General features: G+C 32.9%; 3 protein-coding genes across 5 annotated transcripts; all 3 read right to left on the bottom strand.

The window, feature by feature from the left end:
* Positions 1 to 590: 590 nt before the first annotated feature.
* On the bottom strand, positions 591 to 2,875 carry LOC146902550 (Tetratricopeptide repeat (TPR)-like superfamily protein). Its single transcript, XM_085734642.1, has one exon. It carries the CDS (start codon positions 2,672 to 2,674, stop codon positions 869 to 871), a length of 1,806 nt encoding a protein of 601 aa, XP_085590768.1. The 5' UTR covers positions 2,675 to 2,875; the 3' UTR covers positions 591 to 868.
* A 2,445-nt stretch (positions 2,876 to 5,320) lies between these two features.
* LOC146902551 (cullin-1-like) lies at positions 5,321 to 13,386 on the bottom strand. Of its 3 annotated transcripts, none has more exons than XM_085734645.1 (20): positions 13,286 to 13,386; positions 12,944 to 13,107; positions 12,734 to 12,833; positions 10,686 to 10,871; positions 10,455 to 10,502; positions 10,167 to 10,370; positions 10,003 to 10,080; positions 9,716 to 9,805; positions 9,544 to 9,624; positions 9,348 to 9,410; positions 8,941 to 8,976; positions 8,779 to 8,865; positions 8,552 to 8,701; positions 8,357 to 8,412; positions 7,144 to 7,264; positions 6,875 to 7,036; positions 6,629 to 6,772; positions 6,271 to 6,489; positions 5,986 to 6,153; positions 5,321 to 5,883 (listed from the first exon to the last, which is right to left on the bottom strand). In XM_085734645.1, exons 2-20 carry the CDS (start codon positions 13,081 to 13,083, stop codon positions 5,782 to 5,784), a joined length of 2,235 nt encoding a protein of 744 aa, XP_085590771.1. In that variant the 5' UTR covers positions 13,084 to 13,107; positions 13,286 to 13,386; the 3' UTR covers positions 5,321 to 5,781. The 3 variants fall into 3 exon arrangements, with proteins under 3 accessions (XP_085590771.1, XP_085590770.1, XP_085590772.1); XM_085734644.1 differs by having other exon boundaries at positions 12,944 to 13,115; XM_085734646.1 differs by having other exon boundaries at positions 10,686 to 11,583; positions 11,659 to 12,833; positions 12,944 to 13,115.
* A 6,030-nt stretch (positions 13,387 to 19,416) lies between these two features.
* On the bottom strand, positions 19,417 to 22,416 carry LOC146902552 (cullin-1-like). The gene is made up of 5 exons (XM_085734647.1): positions 21,583 to 22,416; positions 20,928 to 21,116; positions 20,780 to 20,827; positions 20,214 to 20,417; positions 19,417 to 20,060 (listed from the first exon to the last, which is right to left on the bottom strand). Exons 1-5 carry the CDS (start codon positions 21,667 to 21,669, stop codon positions 19,608 to 19,610), a joined length of 981 nt encoding a protein of 326 aa, XP_085590773.1. The 5' UTR covers positions 21,670 to 22,416; the 3' UTR covers positions 19,417 to 19,607.
* Between the last annotated feature and the right edge of the window lie 2,363 nt (positions 22,417 to 24,779).

A 24,779-nucleotide genomic window follows, 5' to 3' on the forward strand; every position in this document is an offset into this window, starting at 1 on the left:
AATCAAACCGTAATTAAATTTGGAAGATTCATGCAATTTCATTTTGTTTCCCCAAATTCACTCTATCCGAATCAAATGCTTGGCTTAACAAAACAGTTACCTGACCAAGTAGCGAAAAAAGGTGCAGTTGAAGTTGAGGGAGGGTTGAAGAAATGCTTTTGATATTTTGAAAATGTTGGAAAGTCTGAGGATAAAACAGCAATTAAAATACATGCATTTAGTGTGTCATGAGGGTCCACTCAAAAGTCTACTTTTATTTTTTACAGTTAACTATTTTTTTACAGTAAAGTTTTAAATCAAATAATAAAAAAAAATGTAATGTTACATATATTTAGTTCTAAAATAAGGGAAAATTTATGGGAGGACCAATTCTTGGTTAGACTTTACTTACTTTTCGTTTGAACTTTGGATTGTTGAGGTCCTTTCCCTTGAAATGAAAGGTTAACGCAAAAAAAAAAACGGGGAAAGTTCAACTTAAAGATTTCTTTTTGTATATAAAAAGAATGTTGAAACATATGGATTAAAAAAGTTTATTTTTATTTTATATGTTACATTTTTATTTATATATCACATTAAAAAAAAAAAAATAACAATATGTATATTTGATTACTACTGATTAGACCACAGTTAGACCCTAGCCTTAATACTTTCAAGCATTGTAAGGATACCTACATCGATTTAATATCCGGTCTGATTTTAATTACCTTCCCAATTAGAGTACAATCTTATGACAAAAAGGCTTTATTTTGATTTTCTTCTATAGTCACCAACTTCTGATCCAACTTGATGTTCATTTCTTTATTGAGATAGGATTGATCTCTTGTTAATTTACTGTTGCATGAAATTTGCATCAGATGTAGACAGATGGTTACCAAAAATCTCCGCACGAGCATGATCCATTTTTGAAATGATGAAATCTGTTCACATCTCTCACAACAAATTCTCTCTCTACAATATCACTAATAAGCTTAAAGGCTTCATGGCAATCCCTGCACATTCTCAAGTTCTTCATTATTCTGATGGTGATTCCTTTAGGTGTGTTTAATAACCCAAACGCCAATGCAAGTTTCTCACTGTGTAAACTCACAATTTCCTCTTTGGCTTCCTCTTCAACATCAACAAACACCAACCCGGTAGTCACTCCCACATGCCCCCTCTCTTTCATTCTCCCTTCCAGTTCCCTTAGCAAGCTTAGTATCCCCCTCTTTTGACTGCAATTAGATAAGTCTCCAGCATGGAACAAATATGTTGAATCCTTTATCTCAATCCAACTGCTTCCGGGTTCCTTATAAACTCCGGTACGCTTCATTTCAGATCGTAGATTATGAGCATTTTCCCAATCCCCTGCCAATGCATAAGTGTTGGACAATGTAACATATGCAGCTGCCACTTGTTGGTTTGATTCTATTACCCGATTGCTCGCTTCAATGGCAATGTCTACTCTACCATGAATCCTACTAGCTGAAAGAAGTGTCCCCCACAATAAAGCATCATCTTCACTTCCAACTTGAACTGATTTTGCTAGCTGATATGCCTCATCTATACGCCCAATTCGACCAAGCATATCTACAATGCATGTATAATGTCTTGCATCTGGCATCACCCCATATTTCTCATTCATGGAGTTAAAAAGCTCAAGCCCTTTATCAATAAGCCCTGAATGGCTGCAAGCATGTAAGACCCCAACAAAAGTGATGCCATTTGGTTTTATTCTTCTATCAACCATTTCCTGAAATAGTCTTAAAGACAATTTTCCAAGTCCATACTTTGCAGCACCAACAATTATTGAAGTATAGGGAACCACTGAAGGATTGACTATTCTCCTAAAGACTTTGTCAGAATAGCTGACACAACCACATTTAGCATACATATCCACAAGTGCACTAGCAACCACATCACTTGCATCGTGTCCAAGACGGATAACCACACCATGAGTGATCTTCCCCGAACCTAGCCTCCCCAAGCTAGCACAAGCGGTGACTGCACTGCATAACATGAAATGATTCGGTTTATTCATCTTGATATGATTGAATTCCCTGAACAATTGTAGAGCAAGATGCCCTTGTCCATTCTGTGAATAAGTAGTGATCATGGAAGTCCAAGAAACCACATTCTTTACCCACATAAAGTCAAAAATCATCCTCGCCTCCTCAACACAGTTACATTTCCCATACATATCAATTAGGGAAGAACACACAACAAGATCAGAATGATAACCAAAAACCTCAACAAGTGCATGAATTCTTCTGCCAATCTCAATATTAGCAAGAATAGAACACGCATTAACGAGAGTGGAAAAAGTGAATTCGTTTGGCATAACCAACGTTCCTTGCATTTGATGGAAGAGGCATAGTGCCATATTGGGTTGACCCTGTCTGACATAACCAGCCATAAGCAAAGACCAAGACACAACATTTGGGTGAGACATTTCGTCGAACAGTTTATGTGCATGGTCGATTTGAAGGAGTTTGAGATAGGAATTAATGAGATTGTTGGTGGTAAATGTGTCATTGGATAAACCAGATTTGACAACGTTGGAGTGGGTAGGGGTTGCAGAGGCTAAATTGTTGAAAGTTTGGAACTTTCCAATGTTGTGGGCATTGGTATTGGTATGGAAAGAGAACAGTGTCAGTTTGTGATGGCGGGAGAGGGATTTGACAATATTAGGTTTCATGTATATTCCACCTTGTTGTTCACTTCACTTGGTCAAAGGTTGACTCACTATATATCCAACAAAGTACATCATCAAAATCGACCAATGGATTACACTTTTAAAAAACAATTTATTTTTGGTAAATTCTTAGATCACAGTACAGTACTTGTAATCATGCATTGCTGGGGGGCTTCATTTCCTATTTTTACTTTGTACAGAGATAAAGTCGATTATCAGTACGTGCACAAAGGGCCGTTCCAACGAATTTGGAGGCTCGGTGCCGGAAGTAAAATGAGGCTCATTCATACAATGTGTTTTGGAAAGGGGAAAACGCTAATTTTTTTTTGAAACTGCATATATTTCAAGTGCCAAGCACCAGGAGTGCACTAAATGGCAAACTGTTACAACAGATAAAATAAGGTGCTCAGCCTACTATACCAAAGCAAACAGCGGCAAAGGACACAGCAGAAAAAAAGGCCAGCAACAGGAAAGAAACCAAAAAGCCATACACCAAAAGAAAAATAAACAAAATCCCTCCCAAAATACCGAAACAGCAACAGCAAAGCATGCTACAACAGCATATGAACTGGTATGTTAGTGGGGGGTACTAGGCTGTAAATATTTTTTGGAGGCCCATACCTTGGGGAGGCCTGGTGCTATAGCGCTGCTTGCACCCCCAGGGTCCGGCCCTGCGTGCACATTGCGTAAGTACTATACCTAGAATTAGAGAATGCCATCAAACGTAACTATTGGCCAAATTCACGTTTGAAACAAGTTGGATTTGGTAAATGGGCAATTACCCCTGAAATTGTAAGTTTCGTCAATTACCCTCTGAGATTGTAAGTTTCGTCAATTACCCTCTGAAATTGTAAGTTTCGTCAATTACCCCTGACACTAACAAAACTTCAATTACCCTCCTGAAATTGCACAACGTTAATCAATTTACCCCCTGCGTCAAATTTTTTTGTTAGTCAACGTGACGTTTTACAAAATACCTCCTGAAGTTTTGCACTTATGTGCAAAATGCCCCAAAAACTTGAAAATTTATATTATTTTTTTTTCTTATCTTTTTCAATTGTCCTTTTTTCTCTCTTTGAAAATGAAGATTTCATGTTTAACATTGTGCATTATGGTTACTGTACTCCTTGCAAAGACAGAGTTATCAATTGGGAATAACATGCAACGCATTACAACTAAGTGCATGTGCAAGTGCTATCACTTCATCCAACCCTCCTTCTGCAATTTGTTGCAAAAACTGAAGGGACAAAAGCCTTACTTTGCCAATTTGAAAGATCCTAACCTTAAGAAACTTGTTAGCCCTCCCAATGCCGTGATTATGTCTCAATTGGGAAACTTGTTAACCCTCTTATCAATTGGGAAAGTTCCACTGATTATGTCTCAGTTTGGTGTGGTGTGTTACAACACTGTGTCTGTATGTCCCTTGTTCTGTTATTGTTGTAGCATTTGAACTTATAACACCGATGTTTAATGAATGTAGTTTGCTGTTGTTCTGACTGCTATGAAGTTTATTTGTGTTATTGTTCAAATTAGCTATGAAGTTTGGATTGAATATCTTTTGAGTTAAGGATAAGAAAAAAAATATATAAATTTTCAAGTCCGGGGGGCATTTTGCACATAAGTGCAAAACTTCAGGGGAGTATTTGCAAAACGTCATGTCGACTAACAGAAGAATTTAATGGAGGGGGTAAATTGATTAACGTTGTGGTTTTGTTAATGTCAAGGGATAATTGACGAAACTTACAATTTCAGGGGGGTAATTGCCTATTTACTCATTTGGTTAACTTATCTAGAACTTCAAATCAATATCCAGTTTAGTTTGAATATATATATTAAGTACGAATTCATGATAACTAACGATGTCAGATATATTTGTGTTAAAAAAAAGGTAAGAAAAGATATGTGATTCCCAAAAGAAGTTGACCGGCACTTTTAACTAGAAAGTTTTCAGTCCAGGAAACAATAGCAGATAAGCTAACTCATTGGACTTGCAAAGTTTAGTAAAATTAGCTTATAAGAGGTGTATTTGATTAATATATTTTTTCAATTAAGATTACACAAATAAAATTAAGATAAAAGGCAATAAGCTATAACCTTTAAATTATAAATTACTTGAATTATTTTATCAAAAAATGTTATAAACTTATAAAAATAAGCTATAAACTCATGAGAAAATGGTGATTGCCAAACAAATCTTTTTTAGTCTTACGATATTATAAGCTATAAGCTCAAACATGTATCTTACCAAACAGACCCATAGAAAAAGATTGACCCAAAATCTAAAAACAAATATTGATTGTTATAGGGGTCGATGCATGATGTGTAATTGTTGTAAGCCTCAGTACAAACTCAATTCCTACTGATAAATTGCAGGTGACAATTTTGATGTTTTCTTTTCATTGATGAGCATACGATACATGCAACAAAAAAGGTAAAAGAAAAGAAGACATGGAACAAGAACATCAATTTTTGGATTTTTTTTCTTTCTTATAACACCGAGGTGTGCATACTACGTACAAAAACGCAGTACCAAGACACTGGAATGATAATTTAATGAATCATGTGATATCCCAAAATATGGATGCAAATTAAAGATTCAGCCATACTCTCGCGTTATATAAAGCATTCACCAGTCAGACACAGACATAATTTTCCAAATCTTTGATAAAATCTTAATGTAAAATATTATCATAGACAATTATGTTAAGCACAATAGCAGTAGCTTTTGAACTTAGAAGACATATCCATTCACCTGGTGATTTCTAAGCTGATAATAAGAATACAGTTTCACCGAAGCTACAAATAACAGTACTTTTTTTTTGGGGGGGTGGGGGGAGGGGTTAACAGATGGGCAGCAAATAAGCTATGAGATGGAATTGCAGCAATCAAAAGCAAAAAAGTTGGTGAGGGTACCAATGAGCTGGAACAACTCAATGGAATTGATTAGTGTCCCAACTTGAGCACACATCCACAACAGTAATCTACATTTGCAGCTCCTCTTTCGAGAAAACTAAGGAAAAACTCTTTTTTTTGGGAGCTAAATTTCAAGCATGATCCTCTTGTTTTGCTAGTTGCAACAACCACTTCATTTGCTCAATCATATGATGCAATCAAGCTAAGTACTTGAACATATTTGGATTCTCTTTGTCTCTTTCCAAGTAATCCCGAGAAATCAAATCTTCAATCCGCTTTTTAATTGCTTTGACATCAGGCTGCATAATTACATACCATATAAATTTTAAGATTCGAGGGAGGTAAAAAAACACACAAGGTTACATTAGAGAAGTGTTACATAAGACTATAAGAGTATGAACCTTAAACATGCGACCCAACTGCTCAACGCACTCCATAACTAACTGTTGATAGCCCAAAACTTTCCGACTCTTCATAATGCGCACAATTGAGGCATCAATGGCATATCTTCTGTCTTTGTCAACATCCTCAATTACTTTTTTCTTCTCATCCACAGGAGGTAGAGGAATCTACATGAAAAAAATGTGCCACAGCACCACTCAAAAGTCCGGTAAAGAGAATAGAGATTGATATGACCAAGTAAATAAAGAGAAAATATTAGAATGCTATTTTCAAATAAATTATACCTTGATCCTCCTCATTTTGTCAGTGAACTTTGCATTAAATTCAAAATAATCAGTGGGTGATATCGTTTTTGTGTTTGGCTCCTTGATAAGAATCTTATACTTTGCACATGACAAAGAGTGGAGTAGCCTAATGACATCTTCATCCAATAAGTTTAACTGAGTCATTATCTCAGAATAACTCAGTCTATCAGAGGAATTAAAAAGCAACAATGCTGAAGCCTGTTGAAAAATAAGACAACATTGGGTGAGTAGAAAGAAATCCATATGAAAATCCGCGGACATCACAAAATGGTAAAATGAACGGGTGAGGGCATAACAAATACATTATCACAGATAAGCAGATGGTAAGTGATATAACCTGGTAGGTTGTGACAACAAGCTCCACTGTTTTTGGGTCAAACTTCCCACTTATGTTACAGGTACCCAAGGAGTAAATCCATGTAAGTTTTCTGTGCTTTGTTTTAGTTGAATAAAATTCTTTGAAAACTTCAACGCATTTAACCTGAGAGAGAGAGAATGTATTAATTATCGACCAAAATATAGGTTTAATATCCAACACTGAACACCAAATTCTAGATGGTTATATCAAAAAGATCCAGATTACCATTTCTGCAGGAAGATTGAGATCAAAAGATTTATAACTAGGCCAGAAACCAGTGGTCAGAACTGTAACTGTTAAGTCTATTCCAGGGTCTGCATTAGGAGTATTGCTTAAATACTCCTCAAAGCTAGTTTGATTCTCCTTTGCCAGCGTCAAATCTGTAACCTGGTGGGAGTGAAAAAAATCATTTAAATTTTCTTTTGCCAACCAACAAAAAAAAATACAGCATCTAGTATATTGGCCACCATATACAAATACTTTAAAAGACTGACCATTCCTTCCATCTTTGAGGTAAACTGTCCACCACACTGTTGCTTCAATTTTGTCAAAATACTTCTCTCGTGATCGTCATTAGCACTCTTGTCAAAAAGAAGCCTGCGAGCAAGCTTCTTCCTGAAAGCAACCAAACAAGAATCTTGTATTAATTTCTATTTCAAAACATCTTACATGAACAAAAGGGAAATTTTGATATTCAGATATGTCCAAATAAAATTGTTTAATTAGCCGCTTTCAGGTAAATATTACATAATAAATGGTATGAATCTTTACAAAAGATCACAAGACATTCCAATTGTAAATGTTGTTTCTTTAATATCACAATAAAATATTGTGATACTACTACATTGCTAAACTTCAGAAAATATTTACGGAACTATATTGTTACTTAGAGAATGGGGTAGAAATTTTGTATCATCAGTTCATCACTGTGTCCCAAGATTTCCATAACAATACTTGTCTCGTTGAAATGTCCATCAGATATACTGATAAAAGTCTAGATTCATATAAGGAAATATAATAAAACAAAAAAAAAAAGCTTTTTTCCCTTCCTTTCCATATTTTCCCTTAACACTATCTATTTCATTTATTTTAGCTAACCATTCATCTCAGCTTTTAGTTTATCCGAACTAATTATCCCACTTCCTAGTTGTATTAAATACGAATGTGTCACAGAACAGCTCTCGTAATAGTTTACATTGAGAGGTTAGGGCTTAAAGTTGGTTTTATATCTCTTAAAATGATGGCTTAAGCAAGTCTGCTTTGGCTTAAAATGTGGAAAGCCAAGGATTCAACTAAGGGAATAGAAATGGCTGGAATTGACTCCTAATCAATTGGTGATAAAGCCCCTAAAATAATGTCACGAAACAAGTCTCCAAGAAACAAGCGATTAGGTGAAAGGCCAAGGATGACATATTAATGTCTCTAAAATTAGGGAAGGAAAACAACCCTTGCATGAGACAAAATTTAACTCTTAGAAACAACCGAGAATGGTAGTAGCAGCAATTTCAGTGAATCAGTAGTCCACGGACGTACACAGCACTGGAAGTAAGTATGAAAAAAATGAGGATTGAAGACCAATGAAATTTTCTTTTGTTTGTTTGGAAATTGGACAAAACGTTACCCCACTTAGTGGGATAAGGCTTGGTTGTTGTTGTTTGGAGTTTGGACAACATATCACAGAAATTTTTGTCTTCTCTTTTATTTTACCTGTAGAACTCGGCAAACAAGTCCTTGTCACTAATATAAGCGAGCAGCTTTACCACCTGCAGATAGACCAAAACAAATACCAAAGTCAAGACCATGTATGTCCAGTTTATAAAAAAAGTAGAAGTATAAATGTTGTGGACTTGTTAAAACCGCATGTATCAAATTCAAAGAAGTAAAAGTATATATGTTGCGGACCTTTTCAAGAGTTTCTTCAATTGCTTCATCACTCAATTTTTCACTTCCTCCTTTCTTAAGAATGTTATCACAAAAAGTGGCAAGAAGTTCTGCACTAGAGTTTCCAGCAACACCTTTGTTGCAAAAGACCTCAAAAGCCTCTTTAAGAGCCTATATGATCAAATCTTTCAGATTTACACGCATATCAATCTAACATAACTAAAATAAAACCATCTTCAAATCAAAACCTTGTGGAAAAGAGTGTGATTCTGGAAACAGGAGTTCACATATGCCAGGTACTTGTCATGTAGCTCAATCACTTTCCGGACAAAAACCTAAAGAGACCAATTTCAGTTTCAATACATGTAAAAATTGCAATTAAATCAAAATTTTGAAATTTAAAGAATCACCTGCTCCTGCGTACCAACAATATCCCTTTTCTCTGCCTGTAGACATTATAATATAAAAGGGTGAAAATAAGGGTCAGAAGCAAACAACAATTCACACCTTCAGCAGTAAGAAATCACATGTAAGTGATGTAATAAATGCATAAAATTGTCAAGAAGGTAATTCTAAAACCATGTCCAGTCTAGAATGCACTGAAATCTGAATAAAAAAGTCACTATGCACCCCGAGTTGAAAATTACCAGTTCACCTCCTTTATTTGTTTTGTAAAAAATTGAAAATCAATTATGAACACTTCGATATTGCAAACCGATCCTAAGCGTAGTAGTCTTTCATCAATTATCAAACTTAGAACGTAAACCTTTCAGCCTGGAATAAGTAAAATTGTAGAATATCTGATTCAAGAATAGACCTTTTTGTTACTAGCTGCATCTTCAGCATGCTTCACCAACGCCATGCCTTCAGTGGTAACATGCTGATAAAAAGGAAAAAGATAAAGATGCTTAGCAAGAAAGAACAAAGCAGAAACAGACAAGAACTCGGAATTATAAATATATTTGCATTATCAAAGGGAGGAAAAGCATAAACATAAGTTCAATGCCACCAACCTGCTTAAATATACTAGAAACAGGATCCAAGCCACGGGGTATTTTAGAAAATAGCCTGAACATCCTTGACAAGTCTTCACACTGAACATTTGAAGATTAACATAAGAACGTTGCATTCATGGTTAAAAGTTATGTTGCACATTACAGCTAACAAGAAAAATTGCATCCATACCTTATCATCTCTAAGTAAAGCATGACATCCCGAGTGCTCTTTCTCAAGGAGCTGACTTGCATATACAGACAACAGCTCATTTTGAACTTTCTAAGTGATGCAAGTTTTTCCAGGAGAACAAAAACAAACAAGGGAAAAGCTCAGAAACGATAAATGAGACCAAAAAAAGAAAAGTCATTATAATATGTAACTGATTTTCTGTAAGTTACTCGCAATCCATTGAACATGGCAAAAGACCAAATAGATGTAATGTAATGGTAAATAATATCAAAAAGTCAAGAACAAACCTCTAATAACTTTGGCTCACTACTAGAGTGCAGGTAATGAGCAACCCTATCTTTCTCCCGTCTTAAGCACTCCTCAGCCTGTAGTAGAAAAAGCATGATCAAATAAAGGACAGAGATGCAAATGAAGAAAACAAGTTACAATAAGCACAAATGAGAAATCATACCTTGAGCATATAATCAGGACAAGAATCTTCTAGGATCCAATTTGAAGCCTTTCGAGAATAATAAGCAGAAGTGTCTTTGAGCATGTCAGCTTCAAAATCATTCTCATAGTGGTCCATTTTCCCCATTCCAATTTCAACAAATATATCTAATACGTTCTTTAATAGAGCTCGATCAATCTGCTCTCCCTCGCGTTCTTGATCAATCTTTTTGAATAAAAAAAAGGATTGGTTAGTTGATATGAATTGGTTCACATAGACAACCTACCATATTAAAAAAGACAAACATACTAGTGAAATAATTGCATCTCTCATTTTCCCATGTAGTTCCTTGTAAACCTGTAAATAATAAAACCCGTCAATATATTCTATAATGAAGTATTATTGAATGCAATGACAATAATAGGAAAACATCACAATTTGCAGCAATACTACAAAGCTTGCCTATATTAAATGCAATAAACAAGAGTAGCTAATAAAAAGAATTAACAAGACATCATTTAAAGTTCACTGTAACATTACCAAATCACGGAAGCAAGCCAACCCAACTTCATTAAGAGGTGGAAGTGACCTCCGGGCAATGAAGTAGCGGTCCAAATAGTGAAAGAAACGAGAAAGCCACCTCACCATGATTTTATGGTTCGCCCATCGCTTTACAAGTTCTCGTAACATAAACTCGTCATGTTTTTCTCTCAAAGAAGGTAAGACCTGAACTCATAAAGGGAAGAAAAAAGTAAACCAAAAGGAAAACAAAAGATGGCATTTATTAGCATAAGGGTTCTGAATTAAAACTTAAACATTCAAATCAGAAAGAAAGATAGAGAGAGCTCAAACTAATGAAATTATGATCAAAATTCAAAACACAGAATTACTAATTCATGTAACTTGTAATTGCATGAATTAGTAGCATATGCCACTTTTGTCCCTGAATATAGGATCCTATTGACTAAATCGCAAAAATTAAGAAACATGGTATTAATACTAAATTTGTTAACAATTGCTATTTTTTAAGTTTACCATTCACAGTATTTATTACTTAATTTATTGGTTAGAAAAAAATGTAATATAATTAGGGATATTTCGGTAAAGATATCATTAATGCAGTTGAAAATTTGAAGGTCCTATGAAAAGGATACAGTGGAATTTTTTAAAAGGGCCTTCTATTTAGAGACAAAGGTATATATTTAGAAATAAAATTCTAAATGTGAATTTATATCATCGAACCCACGTAACGTTGGAGTCTAATTGGATAAGGGTAAGATCATGTTAAAGGTTTATAATTGCATTACTTTCCTCTTTCTTGCCATATTGACCGGCCAAACATGAGAACAACGATTCTTTTCCATTGTATCCCTTCCCTCACTAATTTATCTGATTCCTTTCCATTCAATCCCATGTCTGTAAAACTTCTTACAATAGCCTGAGTGTAAAAGGAATTCCTCTTAAACAAGTAGTTTTTTAATATTGTCAAAGACTCAAAATTTGGAAGTAATACCACTTCTTTAATTCTGTTTCCATCTAGTTCTTCTTGATGATGTTTTCATTCATTTCTCTAGGTCTAATGCAAATCATCTGCAATTTTGTGTATACCCACTACGGCACTTCCCCCACTACCTGCATATGAAGCACTAACATAGACTATGACATGACACTGACACGTAGACACCAATAATAATTTGATAAAATGGAAGTAATTGAACGAATCATATGTGTCAGTGTTGTACGAGTGTCAGACACTCAGAGTCCCTTTCACCCTTAAATAGTGAGTGATTGCTACCTAGTGCATGTAATCAAGCACAATTCCTCAGCTGTCAGGGTTGTACAAGCGTCAGACGCTCAGAGTCACTCTCAACCTTAAAGAGTGGGTGGTTGCTACCTACCGCATGTTATCAAGCACATTACCTCAGCAAATGGCACTTGAATGGTAACCTTTTGCCCTCAGTTTATTTCCCTCTGATGTTCCCAAAAAAGTATTTGTCAACCAGCCATGCATTATTCACTATTTGCTTTCTTTCCGTTTACTCTAAACTATGCTTAGCTGGTTGCACTTGGGATGAAACATTTCAAAACATGATTGAATGGGTAAAGGTCTCATTAATCAGTTATACTGATCAAGCCATATTTCTGTACTTGTTTTGAATCTTTCAAAACTACTTGACCTTGTATGAAAGCTACATAATACATTTTCCCCACGAAAAAGAAACAAAGAAGTTCCAAACTCCAAATCCGATTGTCACACGAGTGATAACAAAAAATAGCAAACAAATCAAGTCTGGGTAAAACAAGCGAAGCCAATAATACCAATACAATACTATAGAGTCAAGATCATATTATTTGTTGTAAATAACCTCTGTGGCACTGACACTTCCTATGGAAGGAGTGTCTGGTGTCCGACACATGTTCGGACACCAACACATGTGATTACATTCAATTAATTCATTTTTTTTCAAATTTTTACCAACGGCGTCGATGTGTCCGTGTCATACCCGGTGTTTGTGTTTATGTTAGCAGTTTATAATAAATAGCACTTAACATTATAAATATGATAACCAAATGAAAGTGTAACTCACCGTTGACACGATGTACTCTTCAAACGCTTCCTTGTACTTGTCATACAGCGGCTGAGAATAGTCATTAGGAGGCTTTTGAGTACACATATTGTATATAGTCCTGTAAAGAAAACAAACATATAGTAAAGTAAACTCAATTGAAACGAAGAAAATCTCAAGAAAACGAAAAGAAGTAAAAAAGTAGGTCAAAATCAGAGATGAAAAACTCACGTGTACAGCATCATGTAATCTTCAGGACTGAATTGAGGCTCAGGCAAACCTTCAAGAATGTTCTTGAGCTTCATAATACCCCTATGCATAAAATCCCATCCTTGTTCTAGGTCTATAGTTTTCCTTTCACTCATTGACATGTTGCCAAACTAAGCAAAAATAACCTAAAAATCTGCAATTAAAGATTTCCAAATTAGATAGATAACAAAGAATTAATGAAAAGGAAAATTGATAGAATAGAATAGAATTAGAAAGAAATTGAATTGGGAATTGTGAATGTGAAAAACGATAGAAGAAGAAGATGAAGGAAGGAAGGAAGGGTTGGGTGATTGAGAAATAAACCTTGAATGAGTTGAATCGCGAGAATGAAGGGAACCCTAGGTTGAAGAAGGAGAAAGAAAATGTAACACGAGCATTGATCGGAAAAGAAAAAGAAATAAAATGAAAAAAATGAAATGGTAGTAGTAACTATAAATAACACGAGCATCATGTAATCAATGTATCTATGCCCAAATGACATAATAATCCTCAATCTCAACTATTCCGATCATTAATTTACTCGGTACCGCTTTCCATTACGAGTTTAGTGTCATTGACATTTATATATAAATTATTTCTATAAAAAAAATCGTATTAGTTATAAGATATTTTCATTAGATATTTTCAATCTATTTAAAAGTTGAAAAACAATAGAACATGGATTAAATTGTTTTCATACTACCTCCGTCTTTAATTATAAGACTCTTTTAAGAAAAATTTTGTCCCTACTTATAAGACTCCTTTGTTATTTCCAATTACATTAATTATTTTTATATCTTCGTACCCCTGTTTATTTTGCATCTTTTTCTTCAATCAACAATAAATATTAGATTGAAAACATAAACTAACTATCTCTCTTAAGGATAAAATTGTAAAAACAATAGTAATTATAAACACATTTAATACTATTACCAACTTTCTTAATTCCCATGTTTTCTTCAATCAACAATAAATATTAGATTGAAAACATAAACTAACTATCTCTCTTAAGAATAGAATTGTAAAAACAATAGTAATTATAAACATATTTAATACTATTACCAACTTTCTTAATTCCCATGATTTTGACAAAAAAGACTTATAATTAGGGATGATTTTGACAAAAAAGACTTATAATTAGAGACGGAGGTAGTAATTTTTTTCAAACAATTTCATATGTATATGTATACTTTTTTTATGGCAAGTACTCTTACATCATGATGTACTTGTTTTTTTATGACAAGTACTCTAACATCATGATAACTCAAATAAGTTAATTTAAACTACCTTTAATGTGAAATTTATACTAGTGCACCTCTATGATGTGTATTTATATTATTTATCTATTCCTTGTGAGCTTAACTCAGTTGGTAAGGACAATGCATAATATATGTAAGACCCGGGTATAAACCATGACCACCATAAAAAAAATTATTTATATATAATAGTAATATATAAAGAAAATAGGAGATTTTGAGTTGTCTTTTTATTCTTTCAATTATATTCTTAAATAAATTTACTTATAAGAATGTATAATGTGATATGCAGAGGTCAATGTTCAAACTTCAAATTTCTTACTTATTCACCTCAATAAGTGAATCTCAAGTCATTATGTTACTCAACTAAACAAAAACATATATATACAAATGTTATATTGTTGATGTTATTGAAAAATAATAAAAATTTGTTGTATTATAATCGTGTTTTTTTTAAGGGTTATATTATAATTGTTGTAAAGTTGATAACATTGGAAATATAAACATGTTTTGTCACAATTTAAAAGTCACAAACATCTATATATATAATATTGATCAAAATTAATTTTTGATAAAAATCATTGTTCATTTTGTAAAAAAATAAAAAACATCATTCATAATTCACACGTGATAACACAACAAAGACAATAAATAGATGTTATCATCATTCATAATTCACATTGTTCATTGTTCTTTATCTATTTGCAAGAACCTTGACTTAAACTATACTTATTTTGGAACAAACGGAGTATATTGATTTAACTTTATTATAGTTAGTAATTAATTGATTAGGGCAAATCCATCTTAGGATCTTTTAAATCTAACGCTTGTATTGGAGTAGTCCCTTACATTGTTTAGTTAAAATTGGTCATTTATGTCAGTACAAGTGAACAAATTAATCCTTCAAATTTTTTTGTAACACATTGGTTGCTTTTTTATCCAACTTTGTTAAAAAGTGTCATATGACCATTTAACATGGATAGCTCAATTGGTTGTGCTAAAAGATTAATACTTATAGGTTAATGTCCTCCGTTATTTATTCTTTTCTTGATAATTTTTTTGGTAAATAGAAATGACTTTCATTAACCAAAAAACAATTATTACACACTACATTGCAAAAAAGAGCACAAAAAAAAAAAATAAGAGCTAAGCTCAAACAAAACAATAATAGCCTATGACCTAACAATTTTAATATTAGGTTTTTCATCTGTCTAGTTTTCAAATGTCTAATGTAAACAATCTTTTTTATTTGAGTAAGGAGCTTTTGAGTTGACCAATGATGATTGTTCTGAAAGATTATAGCATTTAGTTGTTTTCCAAATCATATATTGATTTACACTCAAAATCATTCTACTCATGTGATGAGTATCATCGTTCCTATTGCATTGACTTTGAATATATTGCATCACAGACTCCTGGTTATTAGTATTAATGTTCATGTTATTCTATTGTAGTGCACCCTTCCAAAACACCTTAGAATACCCACAAGTGAAGAAAAGATGAAAATGTGTTTCATCATCCTTTTTACACAAAATGCACGATTAGGTCACATGATATTCCAAATTTACTAAATCTGTCACAAATTGGCAATCTACCCTGCCAAGTAACAAAACAAACATTTTCGAGGAGCATGATAATTATATGTCATTTTCCTCTAATTAACATGTAAAATTACCTCTTAAATCATTATATATCCGCTTAATAAATAAGTGGGATTGCTGAAAAATATTACCATTGAAATTTGAAAAGTGTTGTTGCATTCAAAACTTTTTTCATTACCCACGAAGCGTGTGAGGATACTTCCTTGAGCGCAACTTCCAAAACTACTTACTAAGCGCAACTTGATTCCAACACTTCAAATTTATAACATTCCACCCATTAGTTGATTTAGGCAAACAAATATCCAAAGCAATAAGAGCTCTTTTAGAAATACCATATTTACGAGTCTAGAGAAATACAATACAAGTAGTTTGAATTAAATTTAAAACTTTTTTTAGGAAGAGCAAATACTTGGCTCCAATAGACTCACACACCAAAAAACTTAATAACTTGTAATATTTTGCTTTCAACCATGCTAATAATTTTCTTCCCCAAAGGTTGATAATGCATAACAGTTAGTTTCTTAGATGATAAAGGAACCCCCAGATATCTAAAAAATAGCTCACCTTTGGTAAGGCTAAATTTTGCGAGGATTGCCTTTTAGTTTTTTATTTTTCTAAGAGGATGAGGATTGCCTCTTGAATACTTACAACTATAACACCAAAATATATTTAGCTCTTAGCTTGGTTAGCTTTGAGACCAGATGCAGCAGAAAATATATTAAAAACTTCAAACAACTGAGTGATCGATTCGACATCACCTCTTGAAAACAGAAGCAAGTCATCAACAAGACATGCATGACTTAATTTCAGCTTTTTACACATGGTTATAATTTTTAAATTAAAAAATTAAAAAAAGTATAAACAAAATAAAAGTTATATAATTGATGAACTTAAACATAGTAAATTTCAACAAATTTTACCATGTTTACTATATAACATTCAAAAAACGTCCTTTTTTTTATGAGAAAAATTTAAGGAGAGGGGTTGGTGCCTCGTATATTTTACAAGGACCAAAAGTTAAATGTGAGATATTTGCGGTGACCAATCATATATTTAAACCTTTTTCTTAGAGGTAAGGTTTGACCTTGTAACTAACCTCAATTGATGAAGTTTAGATTTTCTTGATGAATGACAGTTACTAGAATGATAGAAATGGGCACTCAACCGTGTGAAAACAAAGAAGTAGACACCAACAAATATAATCCATGTAAATGAAATGTCATGTCAAAGATGAACGAACATTCCCAAAAAAAAAATAAAGATGAACGAACATCAATAAATATTGTTTTTTAGAAGAATGAGATTAAAAAACTATTGATCTTGCTTTATTCTTGACAATTGGTTATATGTGTGGAGAAAATCAATTTAGATGTTAAAATTAAGAATTTGGTTTCCATTCCAACAAAAAAAATATTAAGATTTTGGTTTGTTAATTTTTCATTGACATCAAAAACATTTATTTGTATGGTTTACGTGCTTTTAACTCTCTTAATCTTTAATGTTAATCTCAAAATGAGGATGGAGAATGCCACAACTTATGCTCAATTTAGTTGTACTCAATATTTTAGTTTTTGGAGGAGGTTCTACTCTCATTATTTTAGTATTCAACATAGAGATAATAATTGTTTGGTCCTAAATGTGTAACGAGTAGATACAATAGTTCCTCAATGTATTGAAATCTAAAATCGTCCGTGATTGTGCATTCGTTAATCAAAATAGTCTTTGACGTTAAAATAGTCCCTAAATTCTGACATTAGCTCTTTTCGTATAGGGAATGATATGACGGTAAATAAGTATTTGTGAGGACTGGTATGACAATAAGTAAGTATATTGAAAGACTATTTTGACTAAGCACATTCATAGACTATTATGAAAATTGTAGTTATTCCTTGCACATTCAAGGACTAAAATGATTATTAATCCATATAAAAATGCTAGCAACACATATTTTAACACACTATTTGATTGATTAAAATTCACACGGACCCACCAAATTTATATGAGACCCACGTGATTTGGTGGGATCCATGTGAATTTTAACCAATCAAAATGAATGTGTTAAAAAGTGTATGTTAAAAGATAGGTTGCTAGCATTCCTCTTAATCCATATATTGGAAAGAAGATAATTTTTCTAGTAAAAAATGTCAAAAAAAGAAATACAAGTAGAGAAGGAAAAACACGCAATGAGTTAACAACCATAAGCGTACGTACAGGTACTTTTGACTTTGGCCTACCATGGAAACCCTGTCAAAGTTGATAGGATCAACAGTCAACACCCACGTAATAAGGGTGAAAGAAAGCAAAATGAGTAATTCAGAAGCATTATCCAAATAGGGCATTATTCAAGTACTTTTCGTTTGAAGAAGCATTCATAATCCAAATAAATAGGAACAGAGAGAATAAGGCATATATGATGTTTTCAACCATCTCTAAAAAAAGACCATCCTTTCTATCAACTTAAAGAGCTTAACCCTGAGCAACCATCTTAATACCTGTCTAGTCCTTTAATCTCATGGCCAAAAATCCTCATTTCTACATGTAGAACTTCACAAAGATGTGCATTGTGTACAGCGGCGAAGCTCGCAAAAAATTTATGCAGGGGCCAACTATAAAGAAGATTTTTTTTTGAAAACTGACGTATTAAATTTAAGGATAAAATATATTTTTAGTCTCATGAATTATAATTTTTTAGGTTTAGTCCTTAAAAAAATTATTCAATTTTTGTCTCAATTTTTTAAAATTTTACAAAAAAAAAAGTGTTTTTAGTCTTGAATTTAATCTCTAACAAAAAAATTAAGGACTAAAATTAACAAATCTTAGAAACTTAACATAAAAATCGCTATTTTAAAACGTTGTGCAAAATGCATTTGAAGAACCCAATTTCATCAATAACAGTCTGTTTAATAATAGATTAATAATGTCTTTTCAAATGTAAATAAATAAGTTATTCGCAAGAAATTCATTGTCCATTTAATTTGTCTATGACTATTGTCTTGATAATTTTTATTGTTGAAAAAGGTTTCTCTATTGTTGTTATTAAGATCGAAAGTATCAAACCAATACAAATAAATCTATCAATTTTGTAGTAGTTTTTTTCCTTTATTTTTTTTTGTTTTGATTTTTGCAACTGAACTTGTTTGGGGTAGCTCAATGTTTATTATTTAGGGTAGCCGGATATAAATACATACCGACTAATTCAAGAATAATATTTTTTTGGGGTAGCCAAGGCTACCCCTCCCATATGAAGGGCTACGCCCCTGATTGTGTACAATACTGATATGCATATCATTTCTTAAAGTTAGTTCCAGATATAAAAAAAACCATATGCAGCAAAAGATGCTAAGCAAAATTTTTTTTTCTTCTAAAAGTTGACCTCTACACTTTAGGACCACTAAGAATTTGAAACACCAATGATTCTTGAACTATGACAAATGCAAGCTAACACAAAGTATCAAATATATATCTCATTCCCTGACAAAATGGACTAATTTGGAGAATCTTAAATTGAGACAAATTCCAAATAATATGAGGGTTTTCTTTATTCTACAACCTCTTTATTTTATCTGGTCTTGCCAAAGTAGGCTAGTCTGTGTATAATATAATTGAGAATACAAAACGGTGGAATCATATTCAGAGAGTTGGCCAGTCAAACCAGTGCATGGTAATGATCTGAAATAGTAGACAACATGTTATATTCTCTCCAACAAACAAAGAGGCATTGAAGTTTAAATGATAAACGAAACATGAAATAAACTTGAGGTATAATTTTTAGCTGAAAATTTCAAGACTCTACTGGTTTTCCTCTTCCTGTGTACATACATCTTTAATGTCAAATAACTGCGCAATTTCACCTGCTGTCTTTCCTTTTATCATGTCTCCTATTTTACCACCTACCAGGTTATACAAACTGTTGATGTTCATGTAGTTTGAAGATAAAGAAAGATCAAACAAAGTTGTATAGTGAACATTGACGAATTCAACATCCCAATCCATGAGATCAACATCTGACATCTGTGCGTTGTTGTGCTTCTTGCAGTATTCAATGACCATGGCCAATATTTTGCTACTCACTAAAGAAAGAGAAATACTATTAACATCACCAGTAGGATCCGTCTCAATAGCATCCTCAATTGTTTTTGACATAAGTGCAACATCGTAGTCAACTTCAAACATATCCCCATCCGAGCTTATCAAGTTGATTTTCCTTGATGAACCCGTAGGACTATAGTGCATTTTCATTACCTGCAATGATGTTAAGATCTCAGCCTATTTTTTAAACTTGGATGCATTGCTTAATTGGGATTAAAAAAAAAACTAGAATCCCTAAACTAGTCATATATATCGTTTGCATACATGCACATTGTCTCAATAATAAGTAAAGTATTCTGAAATCACCTTTGGTGTGTTATCCATGAATGTAGAACTTGCTATCCAATTTGAAGCCTCGTCATAATAGAATGTAGATTTCTCTTTAATCATTGTTTCTGCAAAGTGTTTTGGATCGTTCTTTCTTGTGCTTTCTCCAATCTCGGAGTAGAAAGCCAATACGTCATTAACCAATGTTTGATCAATAGGCTCTCCTGCGTGTCTCCGATTGATCTGGATATCAGAAAATAAGGATAAAAGAGATATCACACAGAAAATCAAATGAAAATCACAGATTCAATCAAATGACTATTATGGATTCAATAAGGCAGCATTTGAAGATAATTAAATCACTAGATGTACTATCATTCAACTGTACAACTATCAGAGAAAGATCAAGCATCATTAAAGAATTCAAGGCTTAGTGAAACCATTTTTTTCTCTCCAATTAAAATGTAACACCTGTATCAGATTAGTTAACAAACATAGTCAAGCATATCTTGGCCTGTGATTCCAAACAAGTTTCAATCAATAATTATAATGTACTGGGAAATAAATTGTTGATAAATAACATAAATATGGAAAACAGAAAATACCATAGCCAATATTGCATCCATTATTTGTTTCTTCATTTCATCATAAACCTGTGATAAATAAAATGAAGTAACCCCAGAGTTAAGAAATGGAGAAAAGGGAAAGTAAAATAAAATTAGGAAATGTGTTCAAAGGAATCTCATCACCAACCAAGTGATAGAAGGATAAGAAGCCAGTTTCTTCAAGAGACGGAAGTCCCCATGTTGTTGGGATATGGAATCTATCAAGATAACCGAAAATTCTTGAGAGCCACCTAGTCATAATTTTGTGATTTGACCATCTTACGAGCAATTCCCTCAGCAAGAGTTCATCTTTATTTTTTCTCAAAGATGGAAGAACCTAGTGATAAGAAAATCATTAGTTTTAATCATGCCGATATTAATGTTGTATGTCAGAAACATAAGAGGGAATTTTCCCTGCTATCAATTCAAACATTATTACTCCCTAGTCCTTAACTACAGAAATTTCCCTTTATAGATGCTGAATGAAGTTGTTTAGACTTCAGAACTTCCATTGTAGATTACTTGGACAATTATGTTTTGTACATGCACTTCAAGTTCAAGAATACATTGGGGAAGCTATGATATGTGATCCAATTTAAAGATGTTTGATGATTCTATAGATGTTTTAGTTTAGGAAATTAATGCCTAAGAAGGACATGCCTTAGTTAGTAAGTACTGCTATAGAGAGCAAACATCTTATAATAGAGTCTGCAAGTTAATTTGCATCCATTGGTTCGCACGCACATATTTAGTTAGTCAATACTGAGTTATGTTTATTCTTTTCCGACTATATTGCTACTCACAGTTGATTTGATGTACTCTTCAAATGTTTCCTTGTACTTTTCATACAATTGTTCGGAATATTCATGAGGAGGCCTTTGAGTGCACATAGTGTAGATGGTCCTGTATTGCAATTTAAGAAAGAAAAAACAGTGGCCAAAAGTAATATAGAATCAACTTAATGAAGGTTCTTTATGCATAAACAACTTAATTAAGCGTTTATAGGATAAACACTTATCTTATAAGTTCTTATGTAAAAGATATATCTTGAACAAAAGATAAAATGAACTCCTATCATTTGATTAGAATCTATTTTTATATGTTATCCTACAGAGCTTATGGAAATAAGCTAAAAACAACTTATGAACATGCCATGTCACAAGTTGTTTTCATAAGTTCTTCCGTACAGTCTCGTAAATACTTATGGCAACAAATAACTTTAAATAAGTTAATCCAAGGAAGCTCTATACTGAAAACAGAAACAAGAAAAAAGCATATATGATCAGGAATGGAAACATTCATATATAGGATCATGTAGCCGTCAGAGGTGAATTGAGGCTCCGGCATGCCTTCTAGAATGTTGTTGATGCCATCCTGCATAGTATTCCATCCTTCTTCTAGACTGATTACCATGGACCTTCCAAGGTTTGTTTTGTTTTGAGACAGCAAAGACAATACCATAGGACAGTAGAACAAAACACAAGAGTAGGAAAGTTGTTGTGTATTCATACCTGCCTGCTGCCCATGTTGTTCATGCTATGTTTCTTGACGTGTCTTCTGATTTGTAAACTGTGATTAATTAGCTTCCACTACTATTTTATGAATGAAATATCATGTATTATATTGTGTTGGAGTTTGGAATTCATCAAAAGAAGTTCTCAAGAAAATAGAACTGAGAACAAAATAGAAATGGAAGAAGGAAGACCAAGACCCGAAGGCACGTAGACCAAGTCAAACATATACTGTACTACCAACATGCATGATTCGACTACCAAACATGCACAATTTCTCGTTTACTTTCAAATCCTTGTTTCCGGATGCCATTTGGCCGTGGAAATGATGAAACCATAAAGACTCAATAAACAAACAATAATATTGACTCAATAAACAAAATTTGAACAGTAAGAAACAATCCTTGCAAGTAAAGTAAACCAGCTATTGTAGATATTCTATTTCATCCGGAATACTACCAATGAAACCACAACTTCCAAAAATCTCGGAAGATAGACGATAATCCACTCTGCCTTTGGGTGCTTCCCCGAATTTCCAATTTCTTGTGGAAGTGGTTATGTTAGTCCCCTTTTGTTGACTAATCCATAGTAGCCTAGTCTGTGTGTAACATACTAACAATTAATTAATAATTCTTTTGCAACCTTTCATTATGTTAATTAAAAGGCATGCAGAGTATAAAATCAAGAGAGTTGACGGATCAAACAAAAATGTCTATACTTAGTGCAACAAACAAAAGAGGCATCAAATTTGAAAAGAGAAAGTAATCATGAAATAATTTCAACTCAAGGTATGCTTCTCGCAGTATTCACTAAAAAAAGAGATATGTTATTTGATATCACCAGCGGTATTGGTCTCCATGCATCCTCAATTGTTTTTGACATAAGTGCCACATCATTATCAACTTCAAACGCATCCTCAACCGAGCTTGTCAAGTTGATTTTCTTTGATAAAACAAGAGGACCTATGAAACACGGACACCTCTCGGATTAGGCGTGTCGCTGTGTCTGATACACGTCAGTGTCCGACACTATTATGACACTTGTACGACATGTGTCAGACAAGTTGTTTTCTTCTTTACTTCGACACTTATTGGACCGGTGTTAGACACCAATATGGCGTGTCAGACAACTCAAACAAATGTCTGAATTTTTTCTTTGCGCTTCCACACAGTAGATTCAAGAGTTAAAGATGTGTGAAAAATGTTGATCAATGAAGGGTTATAGACATTAACGTTAATTACAACATTTTTGAATTTTTCGATTGTAGATGGATAAATAAAGTCCAAATACTATTTTCTCTTCATATATAACTTTCTTTAATGAAATAAATTGTTCAAGTTAGATGTATATGTCTGTATTTTGATTCTCAATTTAGATCTTTTATAAATAAATTAATATATAGGTAGTGGTGTCCTGTTTTTTTTTTTTTTTTACAATAGCAGCATCGACGTGTCCGTGTCGAAGTATGTGCTTCATAGAGTAGGACTTTCGGGCATTTTCTCTTCCTGTAATTGATGTTAATCTTAGCTTATCACTCACAAATATTGGTTCCGTGTTGTTTTTATATTCATTATTAATGAATATCTATCACTCCCAAATATTGCTCTCGTGTTTTTTATTTATATTTATCATTCACAAATCTTTAATTTGATCAAAAAGTAAATTTTGGACACAATTTATCCCAAAAGTGATGATGTGGCAAAAAACAAATAAGAGGAAAATTGATTTTTGTAGGAGAAAATCTTTTATGGACACAATCACAAATCAACTTTGTTAGACACACTCTCACATGAAATAATTTTTTTTAAGGAAAAGTATTTAATTGACATTATTCAATTTTATTCTTTTTTTTTTATAGTTTTGCGTGTGTGCTCAAATATATTCATTTGAGCTTGTGCCCAAGCAAGTGTACCTCGTTTTCTAGAGTATTTTCCTTTCTTATATTATATAGAAGATATAAATATGATCAAGTAAAAAAAAGTCATATATATTATATAGAAGATATAAATATGATCAAGTAAAAAAAAGTCATATATGAGTGTATTTTTTTTTGTGGTGTCCGAGATTCGAACCTCAGACTTTGCATATAATATACATCATCTCTACCAACTGAGCTAATCTCACGGGATAATCATGTATGAGCATGATCAAGCAATTGCATTTCCCATGATAGCATTTTATGTGATAGCATTCTAAATAGCATTTTTTTTGACAAAAAATAGCATTTTATTTTATATTTACAAATGGGATTATTTTTGCTCAAAAAGAAATGGGATTATTTGGATATGATTTTTTTTCTTTTCGTAAGTAAGGAAATTATTATCGTTATTATAATTATAAATGTATACAACTTTCTTTGAGGGTTAATGCATCAGTTTTATTGATTACTTTAATCATTTTAATTAAGGTCATTGATTATAATGAATTTCCATTTTTCTTGGTGTAGATCCACATGTCACTATTATAAGTAATTTTTTATTTTCCTTTTA

This window comes from Medicago sativa, chromosome 8 (assembly GCF_051527215.1).
Source record: "Medicago sativa cultivar Bolivia chromosome 8, Bolivia_mono, whole genome shotgun sequence".
In the NCBI taxonomy this organism is placed as follows: domain Eukaryota; kingdom Viridiplantae; phylum Streptophyta; class Magnoliopsida; order Fabales; family Fabaceae; genus Medicago; species Medicago sativa.

Bases quoted from the DNA above. Each gene is read 5' to 3' on its own strand.
- LOC146902550 (XM_085734642.1), bottom strand. From the start codon at position 2,674: ATGAAACCTAATATTGTCAAATCCCTCTCCCGCCATCACAAACTGACA.
- LOC146902551 (XM_085734645.1), bottom strand. From the start codon at position 13,083: ATGTCAATGAGTGAAAGGAAAACTATAGACCTAGAACAAGGATGGGAT. The intron at 12,834-12,943 runs GTGAGTTTTTCA...TTTTCTTTACAG, and splicing joins GATTACATGATGCTGTACAC to GACTATATACAATATGTGTA. The intron at 8,866-8,940 runs GTGATTCTTTAA...TGGTCTCTTTAG, and splicing joins TTGTTGGTACGCAGGAGCAG to GTTTTTGTCCGGAAAGTGAT.
- LOC146902552 (XM_085734647.1), bottom strand. From the start codon at position 21,669: ATGTGCACTCAAAGGCCTCCTCATGAATATTCCGAACAATTGTATGAA. The intron at 20,828-20,927 runs GTTGGTGATGAG...TATTTATCACAG, and splicing joins TCTTATCCTTCTATCACTTG to GTTTATGATGAAATGAAGAA. The intron at 20,418-20,779 runs GTATTTTCTGTT...TCTGATATCCAG, and splicing joins TGGATGCAATATTGGCTATG to ATCAATCGGAGACACGCAGG.